Source organism: Zasmidium cellare (genome assembly GCF_010093935.1).
Source record: "Zasmidium cellare ATCC 36951 unplaced genomic scaffold M409scaffold_14, whole genome shotgun sequence".
Lineage (NCBI taxonomy): Eukaryota > Fungi > Ascomycota > Dothideomycetes > Mycosphaerellales > Mycosphaerellaceae > Zasmidium > Zasmidium cellare.
Window position 1 is genome coordinate 351,020 of NW_022986958.1, and position 18,798 is coordinate 369,817.

Sequence of the window (18,798 nt, forward strand, 5' to 3'; positions counted from 1 at the left end):
ACAGCATGAGATGAAAATCGACTGTATCGCTTCGACTTGTTGAGTCGACAATGCAGCAGCCATTGATCCATCAACGACTTCTGTTTAATCACGCTCCCTTCTACAGTGAGATGCCGTCGAAGGGTGTGCGTACATCACATAGCTTGAACGTCTTGACGACGGCAGGATAGGGACCAAGACGAAAGAGAACAAACAAATTCGGCCCCCTAACTCCTATCTACGTACCTTGACAGAAAAAAGTAAAGCAACCCTTTCCCCTTTCGCATACTCCTTAGCCATGCAACACTTGAAGTATTTTCTCCCTCGAACGCCATTCAAAACACCCTGTCAGTCCTTTCCTCCAACCACCCCTCAAGCTCCCTCACCATCTCAGCTACAAATTCCTCCGCCTCCTCAAGCCCAAGCATCTCCTCGAGGCAGAAGAGCCCAATGCTCAGTTTCCCGTTTGCCATGGAGATTTCGACGTCGACGGCGTGCTGTGTGCGTGTTAGCATTATTGTCTCGACACAGGTGTTGAGATCGTTGGCACTTACCTGATATGCATCTGACGGCTTGAAGTCGCGCAGCTCGGTAGGCATAGATTCTCTGCCTGGTCTTTGAGGCTCGACGACACGAGAAGTGGTCTCGGTCCATTCATCAATGGTTTCGATGGTTGTTCCGTTGTTCTTAGAGACTGCCTTCTCGTTCTGCTCGGGTAGCTTGAGAAAATTGACGAACGAGTCGACCTTGACGCCTGTCCAGTCTGCGATCTCTGCCAGTGAGGCAGCTGACGCTGCTGGTGAGCCGATGTCTCTTAGATCCTTGTCGATTTTCTTTGCCATATCGGCCAGGTCTGCTGTTCGGGGTGATCGGACGAGCAACGGCAGGAGATTGAGAGTAGGCGCCGCAAGTTGGTCCAAGTCGGGCAGATGAGAGCGGTTGGCGAGGTAGATGCCAAAGACGACGTCCTTCGCCTGGCTTGCGTGGCTGGTATAGGTCTTGGCATAGATGGCGAAGAGGAGAGCCTGCACGGAGATGCTAGATGCTCTGCAATACTTCTCCAGGTCTGCGCACGAAGTGAATGCGTGTGGCTTGAAGATCTGCACTTTGCGAGTAGCGGCAGGTTTGGGATGAGTGAGGGCTGCCGGCTGCACATCTCGCAGATATTTGGTCCAGAACTCTTTCTTCGCGGCCTGAGCTTCAGCACTGAGCGCGCTTGCCAGATACCCTGGGAACTTGAGGCGAGGTTCTGGAGGTAGAGTGCCATCGATCGCTGACTCGAGCTCTTCCATGAGGAGCGGAAGGGAAACAGCATCGTAAAGTGCATGGTGGATCGTTAACGAGACCATGAACCCATCATCTGTCTTCTTGAGCTGAAAATCGGCCATTGGCTGGGATGAGGAGGCTTCTTGATGCAGCTGCTTCAACACGATCTGGAGCAGAGGTACTTTTCCCTCTACTGGGATCAGCACAGTCCTGAGGATCGCGTTGCGTGAGACCACTTGATCCCATGCGGCTTTGATCTCGTGGTCGTGTCTAGACGTCCGGAGGTGATAGCTGAACGTTGGGTAGAACAACTCGCCGTCCGTCTTGCGCCACATTGAGAGCATGTAGAGTTGTCCAGCGGTTGCTGGCAGAACAGACTCCACATTGTCAGGGTTAATGCCACTGGCTTCTGCTACTCGAACGACATCGATGCCGTTGAGGTGTTTCTGAATGATCTCGCTCGAAGTTGTCGTCGAGGCAGGTGTAGCACTGTTTGATTCCACCAGCTCCGCCATTCGCCGTGGAGTCTGAGCCTTCAGGATACTGCTCACTGGTAGTTTGATTGACTGCTTTCGCAACAGCGCCGTGACTTTGATGGCGGAAATGGAATCGATGCCGATGGCTTCCATCTTCGTGTGAGAAGAGACTTCGCCTTCTGGGACCCTGGCTACTTGAGCCAGAGCAGCGCGGATGGCACTCTCGTCTGAGAGTTCGACTTCGTCGTGACTGTTGTCATCGATAGGTGGAATGTCCTTCGTCTGCCCTTCCAGGATGTTGTCTTTTAATCTGAAGCCAGGAAGCCCACAGATGGACACAGACTCATTCGAGAAGCTAATTGTAGATTTCTCAGGAGACTTGACGAGGTGTTCAAGGACGTGATCAAACTTCTGAAGCAGGCCACGAGTCCCATGCTCATCGAAGACATGGCTCTTGCATGCAACTCGAACGATGAGTTCGTCACCCACGGCTTCAGCTTCGATCGCCACAGGATATTCGACGTTCGAGTTGGTGTTGACAGACTCGTAGAGAGACGGCTGGGCTTGAGCCTCATCTTCAGGTCTCTGCTGATAGATGAACAAAGAGTCGAACAGGCTGCTCTGAGGACCCGGCAAGTTTGGAAAGTCCACAACGTTACTACAAGCAGACTGGATCGCACGAAGAGGTGTTCGCTGATAAGGTCGTGCATCGTTGTTGATTCCCTGAACATGGCGAACCATATCCGCGCCCGTCCCATGTAGGGAAGCTCGCATTGGGATCGTGTTCATGGTCGGGAACATGACAGCCTCGGCCTCCTCGCTGTCTCTGCAAGCAAGCACGATGCCAAATACGACTTCGAGATGCTTGGTGCGGCTGGCCAGGAGAAGAGCCCAAGCAGCTTGTGTAAGTGCCTGTAATGATACACCATGTGTCTTGCAGAATCTACGAGCTTCAGGGGCTGTTGTTGAGATCACACGTTCAGCGCGATGGGTTTTTGCGGTGGCCGGCTCTTCCACGCTACTAATGCGAGTGAGTTGCGCTCCATTCAGTGTATCTCTCCAGAACTGCAGAGCCTTGTTCGTCGTAGCGTCCAGAGCCAAATCGATGATCCCGTCATAGATGGGTCGAGGCTTCAATTCCCCCGAGTAAGCCTTCGCAACATCTTCGTGAAGCAGCGCGAGACTGTGACCGTCATATTGAGCATGCGCCATGGCAATTATGAGGAAGCGCTGGTCTTGTGCGTGCGCAAATGCCAACCTGAAAGGTGGCTCAGTCGCCAGAGTGGCCATCACGTCGACTCGTGTCTGGCCGATGTAATCATCCAGCTCTTCGATAGTACCTGGCCATAATTCTCCCATTTCGATCTTTCTAGTGCGACGCACGACCTGAGCAAACACGGCGTCGATGTCTGGGTTAGCGACCTCGACGAAGGATGTCCGCAAGATTGGTGAGGAGTCAACCACAGCTTGCCACGCCGCTCTCAGCCTGTCGACATCCACATCATCACTGAGCCGCAAGACATCCGAATTGAAGTACTGTCGAAACTCTGAACGTATCATGTCGGCGATGAGAGCCTCCTGTCCAGGTGTTGCCGGCAGGATCCGCTCGATACCATCTTGGACATCTTCGTCGAAACCCTCTCGAAAGCCCTGCAGTTGCCTCTCGAGATTTGCAAGCCTGGTGTCCGTAGGGCTGGCTAAACCTTCGGCGTTGCTGCTTCCCAGTACTTCAAGCATGTTCGGGATTGTTTGAGCCTTCAGAATCTGGCTGACAGGTATGGAGAGTCCAGCCTTCTTCAGCCGCGAGCCCAGCTTTACCGCATCGATGCTGTCAAGGCCAAGGGTGAAGATGCCTGTGTTCTCTGACACTTCGTTCGCCTCACAGCCAGCTAGCTGGGCGATAGAATCCCTGATATATTTGGCCTCCGAGTTCCATTCAAAGTCTGAGGTCCCGTCAACTTGTGGTATCTGGGTGGTCTCTTTTGTGATCACGCCACTCGAGCGTTGAATTTCGACGTTGAAGTTTTTCGAGATCTTCTGGTCGATGTCTCCAGCTATGCAGCCCAGCGCTGTCTCGATGTCTCGCATAAGCTTGTCCAAGGAATCTTCGGAAGCATATTGCTTCTGCGCTGCGATTGTGATGGCGATGTTGTCCGATCTGTCAAGCTCGACTTCGACAGCAAGTGGGTACTCTGCGGATGGCTGTATCTCTATGGGCTTGAATATATCCCCTTGGTGTGATGACTCGTCTGTATTGTTGGGTCGCTGAAACACGAACAAGACATCGAACATTGGATCGGATGGATGTCGGCCACAGAACTTCCTGATATCCCTCAGAGGCGTATGCTGGAATGGTACCACAGCCGCATTCGATTGATGGCATCGAAGAAGCAGCTCCTTCCAGTCATCAGTGTCCTGTACACCAACGGTGTACGGTACGGTATTGAACATTGGCCCAACGACTTCTTCTGCACGATCAAAGCTCATGGACCTGCCCGAAAGGACGACACCATATGATTGTGTTTGTGGCCAAAGTTGATGCAGAGCCACAGCGAACGCCGCTTGCATCACTGCTTGGTGAGATACAGCCAGGTGCCGTCTTATGGCTTCCAGTCTTGGCTCGAATTGCAGCGTCTTCGTGGCAAAGATACTTCCATCGTTGGCGTCGTAGGTTGCTGCGGTGATTGGAACGAACTGTGTGTCCTGCAAACTCTGCTGCCAAAAGTCTTTTGCGTCTGATCGATGGCAGAGTGGCCCGTATGGCAAAGCATCTATGAAGCTTGGTCCGCAGTCAACGGAGGTCGTCCCCCGATAGAGCTGTCCGATTCGGTCCATCATCAGGTCCCACGAGATACCATCGTACAAGGCGTGATGCGCGTGGAAAGCCAGCACTGCCTTTTCGGCCGTCTTCACAACAGACATCTCGAACGGTCGTAGCAAATCTTGCGTGGCGTTTTCGACCCAGTCCTTCCTTCGCTGATGTAGGATTTCTTCGAGACTGCCATCATCGACTGTCAAGATTTCCACAGCTGAGCACATCTCGCGAAGCACTGCTTGAGCGAAGCCTTCATCGGTGTTCAAGAAGACCGTTCTGAGCATAGGTACGAGCTCCTGGATTCGCTCCAGCGCAGCGACCAAGCGATCAATATCTGACATCGTCGCATCATACCAGAACTTGTTGAAGTAAGGGCGACGCTCGCTCTTCATTGATTCCACCAAAAGTCCTTCTTGGAGTGGCGTACATGGTGCGATTGCCTCTATCTGAGAGGCCTCAACTTCAATGGTCTTCGCTGCTAGCCCACGATGTCTCCTCGCAAAAGCAGAAATCGTAAGCTGGGCTTGCTTGATTGCATTGCGCTCCGCCTGGCCTTCTTCACTGTCTCTCGAAAGGGCTCTGGAAAGACCTTGGACCGTGGAATGCTTCATTATCATTGCCACCGAGGCGTCGTTGAGACCATTCCGCTTGAGCGCTGTGGCGAAGTTGATAGCAGATACGGAGGATAGGCCGAGCGAGAAGAAGTTCGAGTCTGGTGTCATATCGCCGGCATCCACGGACAAGAGACGGGCGAGAACTTCGGCGATCTTTTGCTCCGTTGGTTGTAGGTCTCGACGGGTTGCATTGCTGCCCTTCAGCTGTTGCAAGTCTTGAGTTGTCATGGATTCGAACAGAGCGACGAGCCGCTTCGTGTCGACCTTGTTGTTGACAGTCAATGGCAGGTGTGTCAGCGGAATTATGTGTGTGGGCACCATGTAGCCTGGCAGTCGATCTCGGCAAGCCTGATCTGCTCGTTGGACAATGTCGAGGCTATCACCAGAGGTTGAGACTTGCAGCTCCTTGCTCCGGACCGACTCACTGACGATGAAAGATACCAGCATTTCTCGGTTGCCCTCCTTTGACTTGACAACGAGGGATGCAACATCCGAAATTGTGTTCGCAGACGACTTGATCACAGAGTCGATTTCGTCGATCTCAAGTCTCTGGCCTCTGAGCTTCGCCTGGGTATCCGCGCGGCCAATGAACGACACCGAACCATCAGCCAAAAGGCGAACAAGATCTCCCGTCCTGTAGACCCGTTCACCATGCCGCTCCAGGAAAGGGAAGGCCGTGGCAGTAAGGTCGGGTCTGTTCAAATAGCCCTTGCCAACGAGCTTCCCTGCCACGCAAAGCTCGCCGACGGCACCGCGCAAGACGATCTCGTCAGTTCCAGGAGCGAACACGTACGCTCCGACATTGTCGAAGGGCGGTCCGATGTTTGAGGGCTTGGCATCTTTGCCAATGAAAGGATTCATCGTCACGCCAATGGTCGCCTCAGTTGGACCATAACCATTGCAGATGGTCTCGTACGGACCCCAACGATCGATGATCTCTTGCTTCAAAGCTTCGCCTCCTGTGATGAAGACGTAGTTATGTAGGCTGGGCACTTGATCCGGCGTGAGCAACCTGGCCAGTGACGGTGTGAGGTCGATGTGCGTGATGTTGGCTTGTTGGATGAAGCCGGCCAGATCTTCAAGTACAAGATCTCTGGGTGCTCCGACTACTGTGATGCCGACACTCCAGCTCCAGAACTGCTCGAGGACTGATACATCGAACCAGTAGCTGGCGAACTGAAGCCATCTCGAATTCTCGTCCCAATGGCCAGCGAATAGTCTCTGGAAGGACATCATGGCTTGGACGGCATTTTCGTGGGTGAGTTCGCATCCCTTGGGTGTGCCGGTCGTTCCACTCGTATATAGGCAATAGCTTGTTGCATTTGGTTGAATGGTCGGCAGAGGGACAGGCGATGATGGCAAATTCGTCAGCACGTCCTCATTTAGCCCAATGTTGGGCACGATTGCGTCCAGCTGCTCATCCAATTTTCCATCATCGACGAAGAGAAGCTGGGACTTAGAGTCCTCCATGATGAAATATCTCCTCGCGGGTGGCAGATCCGGATCCATCGCAAGGAACGCACAGCCTGCCTTCAAGATTCCCACAAAGGCAAAGGTCGCTTCTGCACACTTTGACATGCACACTGCCACAATACCTCCTGGCTTGACTCCCCACTGCTGAATTACATGGGCGACTTGGTTACTTCGCTCGTCCAGCTGCTTATAGGTCCACTTCTTCCGCGTCTTCTCACCACCGTCAAGAGCATGAATGAACTCGAGGGCCGGTCGATCAGGATGGGTCCTTGCTCCTCGCTCGACGAATTGATGCAGCAGGCTGACGGAACACGGTATTGTTGGGTCTTTCGCCGGCACAAATGACATAAGATCCATGTCCTGAGATGTGCTTTGTTGACCGTCTTCCACCACGCTCCGTAAAGTTGCGTCGAACTGTCTGATCATTAGAGAAGCATGATCTGTCGGAATCGATTGCGTGTCGTATGTCAATCGAAGCTGGACGTTGCTTGCATCTGGTGTCTCCATCTCCATCGACGCAATATAGTCAATGCCGAGATCATCGGTGACAGCTGTCCAGTCAAAGCGGTCCTCTGTGTCCTCTGCAGACTTCTGATAGACGAAGATAGTGTCAAAGAGAGCCTGGCCCGCCGATCCAGCGTATCGTTGGATGTCTGCCAGTGGCGTGAAACGATGTCTCTGGAGGGAAGCATTGTATGTCACCATGTCGTGTACGAGATCAGTCGTGTCTTTGCTCGTGTTACAATGCACTGGCAGTGTTGAGATTGCCGGAAATGCCACAGGCTGAGACGTGCTGAAGGAGCCGGATAACACAGTACCGAAGGTCACTTCTGCCTCGCCGAGATACTGCGCCAGTAGCATTGCCCAGACGCTCTGTCCAAGTGCTTGAATGGTCACGCCTTTGGCCCGGCAGAAGCTGTCCACTGTCGTCACTGTAATGGACGAGGGGTGACGGGCCGTCTTCGCGCTGCTTTCAGTAACGATAGTAGGCGTCAGATTTGGCAATTTCAAAGCTCTGGAGGACTCAAGTGTCTCCTTCCAGAACTTCTCTGCGATCGATTTGTTCTCGCTGGCTCCAGATATCTGGCTTATAATAGCCTGATCGATCTCAGCGGCAGGACCGAGGTTTTGACCCTGGACTGCTCTCGCGAAGTCTGTCAACAGGATGTGGAGAGAATCGGCGTCGTATAGAGCATGATGAAGAGACAAGCTCATCCTGCGCTCTTCTTTCGAAGCGTCAAGGTGCAGTCTCCAAGCAGGCATGTACATAGCCCTGAACACGTCGTCTCGAGCAAATTGCTCAAACGAAGCTTCCTCCTGAAGGCTTTCCGATAGATTGACCTTCTCGAAGAACTCACCAGGCCTGAATATGACCATGGCGAATGGAGTATTTGCATCGTCCATCTGGTAGAATCCCATACGCAAGACCTTGTGCTTACGCTCCACGGCCGCCCAAGCTGCTTTGATCTGCTCAAAGCTGACAGACTCTGGAACGACGTAGACGCTATGGCTCATGTACAGAGCACCCTGAGCCTGGATGAATTGAGCCAGCATGCCACTCTGAGTAGGAGTGCAAGGCCGCACAGCTTCTACGATGTCTTCGTCAAGCCTTGAGTTATTGGCAATAACTTTTCTGTGCTTTCGGTCGAACGCTGACAGGTCCACGGCTGCTTGCTGGGGAGTCGCATCGGGTTGCTTTGAACTGAGGAAGCTGGCAAGTGCAACAGGGGTTTGATATTGCATGACATCGGCAGCGTCCAACTTGAAGCCTTGCTGCCGTAGCGCAGATGCGACCTGTACCGCATTGAGACTATCCAGCCCGATTTGGTAGAGTGAGGTCTGCTTCGATATCCGTTCGCGGTCGACACCTGCCAGCTTGGAGAACGCCTTGCGAATCGCTTCTTCGGTCTCACTCCATTTGTCGTCGTTCTCTGTAGAACCACCAAGCTCTCCGTTGACAGCTGCCGACTCTTTCTCGGACTGCAACTTGCTTTCGATGCGGCTCTTGTCGAAATCCAGAAAATGATCCGGCGCACTCGATGGATACCGGACACACGACATCAGAGCAGCCACAAACCCATCCACCAGGGACGATGCCAAGGCATGTGAGACTGCACTTGGCATGTAGTGTAGATACAGCTCGTGCGTCTTGTCTCGAGGGATGATCTCGAGCGCAAGTGGGATCCCCATATCCATTCTATCCTCTTCGACACTCCATAAGTCAGACTCCTCTTGGTAAGGCTGGAGGAGTAACAGCGAGTCAAAGAGATGCTGCGACGGTATCTGTGAGAGTGCCTGGACTTGACGAGGACCAGTAAGCTGGAATGGCAGCGTGTCGATGTTGGTTCGATGAAGGTCTTGGACAAGGCCAAGGTTTGTACGGACATGCTGGACTTGACTTCTGAGTGGTATCGTGTTGAAGCAGGGCGCGACAAGCCGGTCGACGTCTGCCACGGGGACAGACCTTCCACTGACTACATTGCCGAAGCAGAGATCTGGTTCTTGTTGGGCACAGACCAGTGTCTTCACCCACGCAGCCTGGAAGACGCTGAGTGTTGTACAGCTGTGTCGCGCACAAAAGGCCTGTAGGTACTGTGCCTCAATTGCGATTGTTCTGTCGAGGACGTCTTCCTGCTCTTCAACATCGTCTTTTTGGTGCGGCAATGGACTTGGCCGAAAGCCTCGGAACTTCTGTGACCAGAATTGGCGTGCTGCGTCTCCATTCTGGCGCATTACTTCACCCAAGAATGGCTCGAACGAAACCGGTGGAGGTAAGGCTTGCCCATCGTAAAGTTGACTCATCTCATTGAAGAGGTTTGCCACGGAAATGCCATCGTAAATGGCGTGATGCATCTGCAGATACAGTTGGGTGCCGTCTTGGTATATGGATAGGGGCGATTCTGGAGTGGCAAGAGGTAGCTTGGGCATAAGAGCGACATGCCCGTTGGCGTGTCCATTCGTATGCCCATTTGATTTGCCATTTGGTTGGGTAGAATCTTTACGAAGGCTGTGCCAAACTTGAGGTGGTGTTCTCAAAACAACTTGGGCATAGGGATGCGCAACAGAGGTCGTTTCCACGAAGACAGTCCTGAGAATTGCATGTCGTTCCATCATATCATCCCATATGTCTCGAAGCTTCTCCAAGTCACCAGACATACTCAACTTGGTGGTGTTGCAGTAGGCCTCGCCCCCTTTAGAGATGCTCGCTGACAGCATTGCCTGTTGCAAAGGCGTGGACGGTAGGATGGCTTCGATCTCCAGCTCACGTTTAGCCAGTATTGATCGGACCTCCTGAACAACGTCTTTCGAAAACACGTTCAGAGCATTGCTGGTGCTCTGGCTTGAGTCGTCCGGTGATGAGATCGAGAGGGCTTGCGATAATCTTGCAATGCTTGGGTACTTCATGACTGCCGTCACTCCCACTACGGCATCTAGGCGTTTCTGAAGCAACCGAGCGAACTGCATCGCGTTGAGGGAGTTCAAGCCCAGAGCGAAGAATGACGTGTCTCTGGATATGTCTGCTGGTGGCACTTCTAGAGCTTGTGCCAGGGTCTCAGCCATCGAAACCTCCATCGATGATGCAGGTTGGTCTCCGGAGCTCACTTCGTGTGAGCGTGAGTATCTGTCGCGGTTTGACCTGTCAAGACTGTTCAGTGCCTGTTGCAGAAGCCTCTTGTCAAGCTTGCCCTGAGATGTGATGGGCAACTCGTCGACGGGAACGAGTGTGCTTGGCAGCATGTATGCGGGAAGAGCGCTTTCAAGTCGACCAAAGATCTCAGAGATGGTAGCTGAAGGAACATCAGCAACGGAAAGGCTAGATGCTGAGTCACGTCGACAAGAAGCAGGCACAAAGAATGTTACCAAAGCCTGTGCTGAACTGCCCTCGCCGAGCACGATGGTGGTGCAATCAAGGACCTCCGGATGATCAGACACGATCGCGTTGATTTCGCCGAGTTCCACACGGTTACCCCTGATTTTGACTTGGTCGTCCAGCCGACCTGAGATCAGCAGTGTACCATCTGGAAGTATGCGGCCCATGTCACCACTCTTGTAAACCCGACCGTACTGAGGGTGGTCGATGATTTTGATAGAGTTGAGGTCTTCGCGGCCGATGTATCCTCGAAACACCTGTTCGCCTCCAAACGCAAACTCGCCGTATGCACCAGCTGGCAGAATGTTGAACCCCTCTGAAGGAGATAGCACGAAGGCAGAAGTGTTGCGAAACGGCGGTCCGATGTTGCCCAGGATATCTTGGGGAGAATGATGCATCTTTACAGAGCAGATATTTGTCGTTTCAGAGGGACCATATCCTTGGTGTAAGCCTCGGCCGGACCACAGCCTGTGTACTTTCTCTGTAATCCCTTCGCCAGCAGTGACCAGGAATTTGACACTTGGAACGTCTTCAGGTCGAACCAGAGCAGCAACAGTGGGCGTGAGAGACAGATGAGTGGCTCCAAATTCTCGTATACTGCGTTTGAAATCGCTGAACATGATCTCTTTTGTAGCAGTACACAAGCACATGCCGCTGTAGAAAGCGAAGAAGATCTCAAATACGCTCACGTCGAAGGCCTGAGAGCATGCTTGGAGTAGACGGTCACCTGGTCGCACTTCGTAGAGCTCGCCGAGGACGCCTAAATTTCCTTTCAGATTGTTCATGGTCACAGCGACGCCCTTTGGCTCGCCGGTTGAGCCACTAGTGAAGACAGCATACGAAATTCGGGAACCAGATTGAGTAACTGCGGGAGGGCTTCTAGGGTACTTTGTCAAGTTGGTTCTGGACATGTCTAAGACCGGAGCTGTCGTCAACCTCTCGAAATTCTGGGTAGTATCGGCATCGCATACGCACATGTCGATCGTGGTTTGCGCAAGCACAGATTTCGCCCTTGCTGCTGGAGTGTCGGGCACAAGCGGGAGGTATCCAGCGCCAGCCTTGAAAGATGCCAGCATAGCGACGTAAAGGTCGATGCACTTTGCCATGCATATACACACTAACCCCTCTGGTTTCAAGCCTGCCTCGATGAAGACATGAGCCATGCGATTTGCCTTTGCATCTAACTCTCGGTACGAGATGGATGTCGTATTGAAGCCATCCTCGGTGATCGATTCTGCAAACAAGATGGCCGTTGCGGATGGATCGTCCGTTGCATGTCGCTGGATGACAGAAGTCAAGTCAAACTTGTCGCTGTATTTGCTGGGATTTGGGTTCGCGATCGACAGCACCCCTGAACTGACAGCAGACCACATGTCCTTCAAAGAACGTTGTGGTGAGGTAGCTATGGCCGAAGCAAGTGCGTTGAGCTGGCGCAGCAGTATATCAACCTGCTCCGAGCTGATCAAGCTCTGTTGGTAAGTCGCTCGCATCTTGATCTTTTCGGGCGTTGGCTCGAACTCGAGAATTAAGTTGAACTCCAGTTGATCTCGAGAGTCAACCAGCTTGACCCTGCTGCCCTGTATATCATCATTGAAAATACTCTCCTGCCAAATGAATAGAGTATCGAAAAGCGTCATCCCTGGCGTGACTCCCGCAGCTTGTCGAATGGCAGTTGTAGGTGTCCAGATGTGCTTCTGCATTGCTCGAGTACGCTCAGTCAAGGCTCCGACAAGGTCGGTACAGGTATCCGCGGTGTCAGTATCGACTCGTAGAGGTAAAGTCGCAAGGCATGGTCCAAAGACCTCGTCGATGCCGCTGACTGGGAGGTTCCTGCCTGAAAACACACAGCCGAACGTGATGTCAGACGATCCGGTGTAGGATCCAAGAAGCAGTGCCCAAGCCGCCTGCAAAATGGCGGGCAGGCTGCAGTTGAGCTGCTGCGAAAGTTGTCTCAATGATGAGGCATCTTGGTCGAGGTTCCGCCACTTTGTTCGAGAGAGTGAGGGAGGCACTTCCTGCGCTTGCAGCAGTGGTAGAGTGGTCGGGCTTGAATCTCGAACCACTTGTTGCCAGAAGTCCATTGTTGAGGGTGGCACGCCGTCTCGCAGTGCTTCAGCGTGGTAGTCGACGACTAGACCGAAGGAGTGTAGAGTCGGGAGCTGCTGATTTGCCAATATAGCCTCGAAATGAGTTTTCAGAAGATCGAGTGACCATTGGTCAAAGGCGGCATGATGAGCTTTGAGCAGGACATGAATGCCGTCTTGGGTTTGCATCACTTGAAAGCTGTTGGTATGGAGAAAGTCGGCATCATTCTTCAAGTTGAAGTCATAGTTGAAAGCGGTTGTCTCGATGACTTGATGCGGACTCAAATGTGTCCAAATGACTGTTGCAAAGCTCCACTGAGTGCTACTGATAGGTACAAAGCCCGATCGCAGCATTGGATGAATGCGAACGACTTCATGAAGCGCCTCCATGACATCCGAGCAGTTGGAAGAACCGGTCACTTGGAATTCGGCCCAGTTGCAATATGCATCGGGTTGCTTGTGGGTTTCGGTCAGCATGGCGATCTGCACCGGAGTACAGGGGAAGAAGTCCTCGACTTCTGTGAGCAGTTCAGGGCCAATTGCCTGAGAAAGGGCTTCTTGAACTGCACGTCGATGAGGGCTTCCGTTCGTGGCCCCGATGTGGTCTTGTTCGTCGCTATCGAGCTTCTGTGCGATCTCGAGGGGCGTGTTCGCAGACAGTATGTCGGTTGCGTCAAGCTGTCGCAACCCTGCCTTGCGCAGTGCTGCTGTGATCCGAATTGACGATAGTGAGTCAACCCCAAGCCCGGACAGAGACGATTTTGCGTTGACTTCAGCGTTGAGTACGTCAGCGATAACATCAATCACCCGCCTTGCAACCTCGCCATACTGGGTGACCTCCTCTTCGCCATGATCTTGATCCTCCATGAATTGTTGCCGCAAGGCTTTGCGGTCGCATTTTCCCGATGGCAGGTACGGCAAGGCATCCAAGATGATAACTTCACCTGGCACCATGAACGAGGGCAGCCACTTTCGACAAGTCGTCAACACGGACGACCTGGTAGCTGAAGCGTTCTCAGAGACACAAAAGACCACCAAGATGCCTTGAATGACCTCGGCGACCACGTCTCGACAGCCAGGCGCCCTTGACGCAGCATGTTCGACTTCGCCCAATTCGATCCGCTATATGGTCGTGAGTGGAATGGACACATTGCTTCAACATTATCGACTCACCTGTCCACGCAGCTTCACTTGACCATTCGAGATGCGTCCCAAGCATTCAAACTTTCCATTTGACAGCATCCGAGCTCGATCACCTGTGCGATACAGCAAGCCATGCTGGGGATGCTCGACAAAAGCAGCTCTGGTCTGCTCTTCGCGATTGAGGTAGCCATCTGCCAGCTGATAACCTCCCACAGCAAGCTCGCCTTCTTCGCCCAGGTCGACGATCTCTAAGTGTTGGGGCTGGCTCGAGCTCTCGTCCGGAATCTTGACTACAAAAGCCGACACTGTTTCCAGTGGCACGCCTATCATTCCACAAGCCATATCTTTGGGGAAGTTCGTCTGGAGTGTGCAATGAATAGTGGCCTCAGTTGGACCATACATGCCTTGTAGTAGAGACGGTTCTGAGCTGCTTCCGCCGAACTCTTCTACGACAGATGGTTTTAGCATTTCCCCAATTGTCAGAAGAACCTTCAGCGAAGGAACGCTGGCACGTCCCCTGAGGAGGCTGCTCACGACGGAAGGCGTCAGTTCGCAAGCGTCGATGCGAAGGGCGCTGATTGCTGCGGGCAAGTCGTTGAGCAATCGTTTCCGATCGCAGCTGACCAGTGTGCATTGTCGGTACCAAGGAAAGAAGATCTCAAAGACTGAGACGTCAAACGTTGGGCTAGCGAATTGCAAGAATCTTGAGAATTTAGGTATGTGCTCATCGTGTGCCAGTAACGCCTGCGTCACTGCTGAATGTGAAATGATGACCCCCTTTGGTTGTCCAGTGCTGCCACTGGTATACATTACATACGCTGCATCTTGCGGTGTAGTATGCAGATTAAGTGGTTCGGTGTCTGTCGTTCGGTGGCCATCATCGACGGCAATGACTTCGATGCCATCGAAAGTCGGTAATTGTTGTTGGTAGAATGCAGTCGTGAGTAGGACACTTGCCCCCGTGTCCTGCAGAATGAATCGAAGTCTCTCTTCAGGAGCGTCCAGAACGATGGGGCAAAAGGCACCACCTGCCTGGAGTGAGGCCAACTGTGATATGTACAGATCCAGAGACTGCGGTATCAGTATCGGAACGATGAATCGATCACCTTGATGTGGACCGTGTTTGGCAGCTTCGACAATCCGTCGTGCCAAGGCTTCCGCGTTTTGATGGAGTTCGCCATAATTCAGGCTGACAATCGATCCATCTTCTGCTGCATGCTCGATTGCCGCAATACCCAGCCTCTGCTCTCGCGGAACCAGCTCATGTAGCAGTTCAGGTCCAGGCAGCTTCCGCGGATTTGGATTCGATATGGAAAGTTCTGGTTTCATCGTGACCACAGAACGAGGTAGTCCTGGCCTGAGTGACACCAGGAGTCAAATGCAGTGTCTTTTCTTGCCGTTTGGAGGCCTTCTGTCTAATCGGATCTGGACTTGCTCCTCGCACGAGGGTGGACGCCACAACACCGAGAAGGGCAGTTTGACATATTGCAGCTGGCGGTGATGGGCACGCGCGTGGAGGTGAAAACCCAGATAAGCCACGCCAGAAGAGTCGTATAGCAAATGCACCCAACGCCGTCGGCTGATGCGAGCAACACTGTGATGCGAAGTCACAGGATTTGATGTCGATGGCAAGTGGACGTTGAAGCACATGGACGCCAACAACCTGTGGGACAGCGCTAGTCCACAGCTCTCTTGTGGACATCCGCCCCTTCCTTTCCCCCACGCGAAACAACAACAATTTCTTCACAACACACTATCCAGCGCAACGAACACTGAACAGTGGACCATTTCCAGAGACTAAGGCGCCTCACGCATGCAGAACAGAGTTCAAGCGCGTAAAGCGTGGCGATAATGAGCGACCAACTAATAGCAGCTACCAATTCTACCAGGGCCTGGGTGCATAGCCGATACCGGCTACGCCTACTCTGAAGGAACCAGGCCCGTACTATCAAACGGAAAACAATGAAACAAACCCTCTGCGTGATGGCAATCTTCGAAGGACATGAAGCCGAAAATCTTGCTGACCATTTCCGCGAGCTGAAGTTCGATTATCGCTTGATCTTATCTGATCAAAGTGCAGCATCACCGCGCAGATGGCTTGCACGAGTCTCACGCCTCACCACCGCTACTGCAGGGTTGCCGAGTCGCAAGAGCCGCTACAGCCACGGCAGAATGGAAAATTTGCCTTCGTCACCATGCAGAAGCTTCCTGGAATCGGCATCCTTCTGTGCCAAGGCTTGACAATTTAACGATGTTGTACTCCATGCTCGGCGGCAGATGAGGATGCCAACATTCGAGATGGTCAAGCGAGGGATACTTCGAAACACATGGAAGAAGTTGATCAAGTTGCATCTCATCAAGACCATGGGCAGCCGCCAAGTTCGAAGTCAGCAAGACCTTGATATGACCATGCGGCCATACTCCTGGCAGGTGAACTTACTTTTGCAAAGCGGCTTCTTCCCCCGTGGCACCAGCCTGGCGAGGGTCTCTCCAAATTTGCAGGAGCGAATTGTCTGCTGCTCGCGCAAACCACCATTGCTTTACGAAAGCTGTACTGAGGTGGATATCGTGCGTACTTCCTACATCACTTCTAGCCTCAGATTGCACCGGGAGGAAGGCCGCAGCCAGCAAACAATGCAGACCTCGTTGAATACGAAGTCTGGCAGTATCCCATCGTGATCAAGAACACGTGAAGTGCTCCAAATGCTATTACGTTTCCATCCAAGAGGGTGCTACGGAGCACCACGGTCATCGCCTCGGCTTGCATCGCTTGATACTGGCAGCTCCCTCTAGCGCCCGATCGACGTGCCATCCAAGCTCACCATGCGTCGGGTCCATGCAAAAATTTGCGGTCGGAGCGGATCTGATAAGTTTCTTTCGACCACACTGCGCCTGACCCTTGCCCAAACGCTCAGCGGGATGCAGCTGCAAATGGAGCTCATTCGCCTGAGATCTCAGCCCATACGTCACGATGCCGAGATATTTCCTCGCCTTCCACAAAGTCCACGGGCACAAGTTGGACGGAGGAGATGATCTGATTAGATTAGACCAACTTGCATTCCCTGCTCCAAGGACGAACCGTTTGTCTCGAGCGCTTTAGCTCGGCCGCGTGGGTGGTCTTTAGCTGACGCCATTGACTCTTGCACCAACTGTATGCCACGTCCACCACGCCTCTTCTGCTAGTCGACTGTTTGCATCCTTGGAGAAACAAACCTCAACCAGCGTTGCATTGGCCGAGCTCGGTTGCCCTGCAGCAGTACAGTTTGCAGTGGTCCCACAACTACTCACTCTACTTTATTTGAATCCTTCAACTTCCCGGACAGGCGCCAAAGTTTGGCCAACATTCTTTGTTCTCCGTTCATTCTGACAATCAAGACCTTACTTCCCCATCATGTCACCGCACGCTCTATCGTCGTCGGAGATGTCACCTTACACTTCACCAAACTCCCTGGCAGATGACATTCCTGGTCTTGTCCACTCCAGAGGATCGAATCTCCATCGATATGGCGGCGATGAGGTCCAGGACCTGGTATGCGTTGGCTTCGGACCAGCCTCTTTGGCCATAGCAGTCGCCCTTCATGATTCCCTGGAGTCGAAGAACGCAAGACTGTCGACGAGATCGCCCAGGGTCCGTTTCCTAGAGCGCCAGGAGAAGTTCGCGTGGCACGCAGGCATGCTCCTACCAGGAGCCAAGATGCAGATTACCTTCATCAAAGATATGGCCACCCTTCGCAACCCCCAAAGCGAGTTTACTTTCCTCAACTACCTCCACGAGAAGGACAGGCTGGTCTCTTTCACCAACTTGGGTACTTTCCTGCCGCAGCGTATCGAGTATGAAGACTACATGCGCTGGTGTGCAGACCACTTCTCGAATGTCGTCGACTACAGCCAGACCGTTGAAACCGTCACCGCTGGTCACTTCAGCCAGAAGTCTGGTGCCGTCGAGTACTTCAATGTTGCATCCGTCAACCACGAAACTGGAGAACGAACGACTCTCAAAGCCAAACATGTCGTTATTGCAGCTGGTGGCAGGCCGTATATCCCACGAACCTTGCCAGAGTATCATCCACGAATCATCCACTCTTCGCAATATGCCACCAACATCCACAAAATCTTTCCTGAAGGCACGGCGCCGAAGAGGGTTGCAGTCATCGGTGGCGGCCAGAGTGCTGCAGAGTGCTGGCACGATATCCCCTCGCGATTCCCTGGTGCTCAGTCAGTTTTGTGCATCAGAAATGCTGCGCTGAAGCCAAGTGATGATTCGCCCTTGTAAGTTACAACGATGCAGACTTTGTAAGGCATTGCTAATCGAACTGCAGTGTCAACGAGGTTTTCAACCCGGACCGTGTAGACGACGTTTTCGCCCAAGATCCACGCATCAGGGCAGAGGCTCTCCGCCTCGACAAAGCCACGAACTATGGCGTTGTTCGTGTTGAACTCTTGGAACAGATCTACAACGAGATGTACTCGTACCAGATCCAACACCAATCCGAGGAGGAGTGGCCACACAGGCTGCTGAACTACAGAGAAGTCACCGGCATGCGTGACGTGCAACTCAACGGCCGTCCAGCCGTCGAACTCCAGATCCAGAATAACTCTGGCAAATACCACGCCAACAAGGACATCAGCAACGAGACCCTAACAGTCGATCTGGTCATCGTGGCAAGCGGATACGTGCGAAACGCCCACGAGGAGATGCTCTGCGGGCTGCGAGACCTCATGCCAGGTGGTAACGCTGAGGGCAAGAACTGGACCGTGCAGCGCGACTACGCTGTCGACTTCGAGCCTGGAGCGGTTGAGCCAGATGCTGGCGTCTGGTTGCAGGGATGCAATGAGAAGACGCACGGTCTGTCTGATACCCTTCTCTCGATCCTGGCAGTGCGAGGTGGTGAGATGGTCGAGAATATCTTTGGCATTTCTCCTGATGCGGTGCACAACCAGAAATCTGCAGAGTCCAACTTCGAGTGGAGGTGAGCGGACTGAGTCGTTTGGTGTATGGAGGCGTTTTTGGGAATTCTCAAAGATTTGAAGTAGCGTTTTAGATGTTAGCTGGCAGCAATCGGCCGCATGTTAGTAG

General features: G+C 52.9%; 2 protein-coding genes across 2 annotated transcripts; one reads left to right on the forward strand and one right to left on the reverse strand.

Moving 5' to 3' along the window:
• Positions 1-314: 314 nt before the first annotated feature.
• Positions 315-15,050, reverse strand: M409DRAFT_53743 (uncharacterized protein; the record flags this gene model as incomplete). Its single annotated transcript, XM_033812455.1, has 3 exons — positions 315-476; positions 534-13,700; positions 13,752-15,050. The coding sequence occupies 3 exons, from the start codon at positions 15,048-15,050 to the stop codon at positions 315-317; spliced, it is 14,628 nt and encodes a 4,875-aa protein (XP_033668666.1).
• Positions 15,051-17,112: 2,062 nt separating this feature from the next.
• M409DRAFT_21928 (uncharacterized protein) lies at positions 17,113-18,695 on the forward strand (the record flags this gene model as incomplete). The annotated part of the gene is made up of 2 exons (XM_033806096.1): positions 17,113-17,990; positions 18,041-18,695. The coding sequence occupies 2 exons, from the start codon at positions 17,113-17,115 to the stop codon at positions 18,693-18,695; spliced, it is 1,533 nt and encodes a 510-aa protein (XP_033668667.1).
• Between the last annotated feature and the right edge of the window lie 103 nt (positions 18,696-18,798).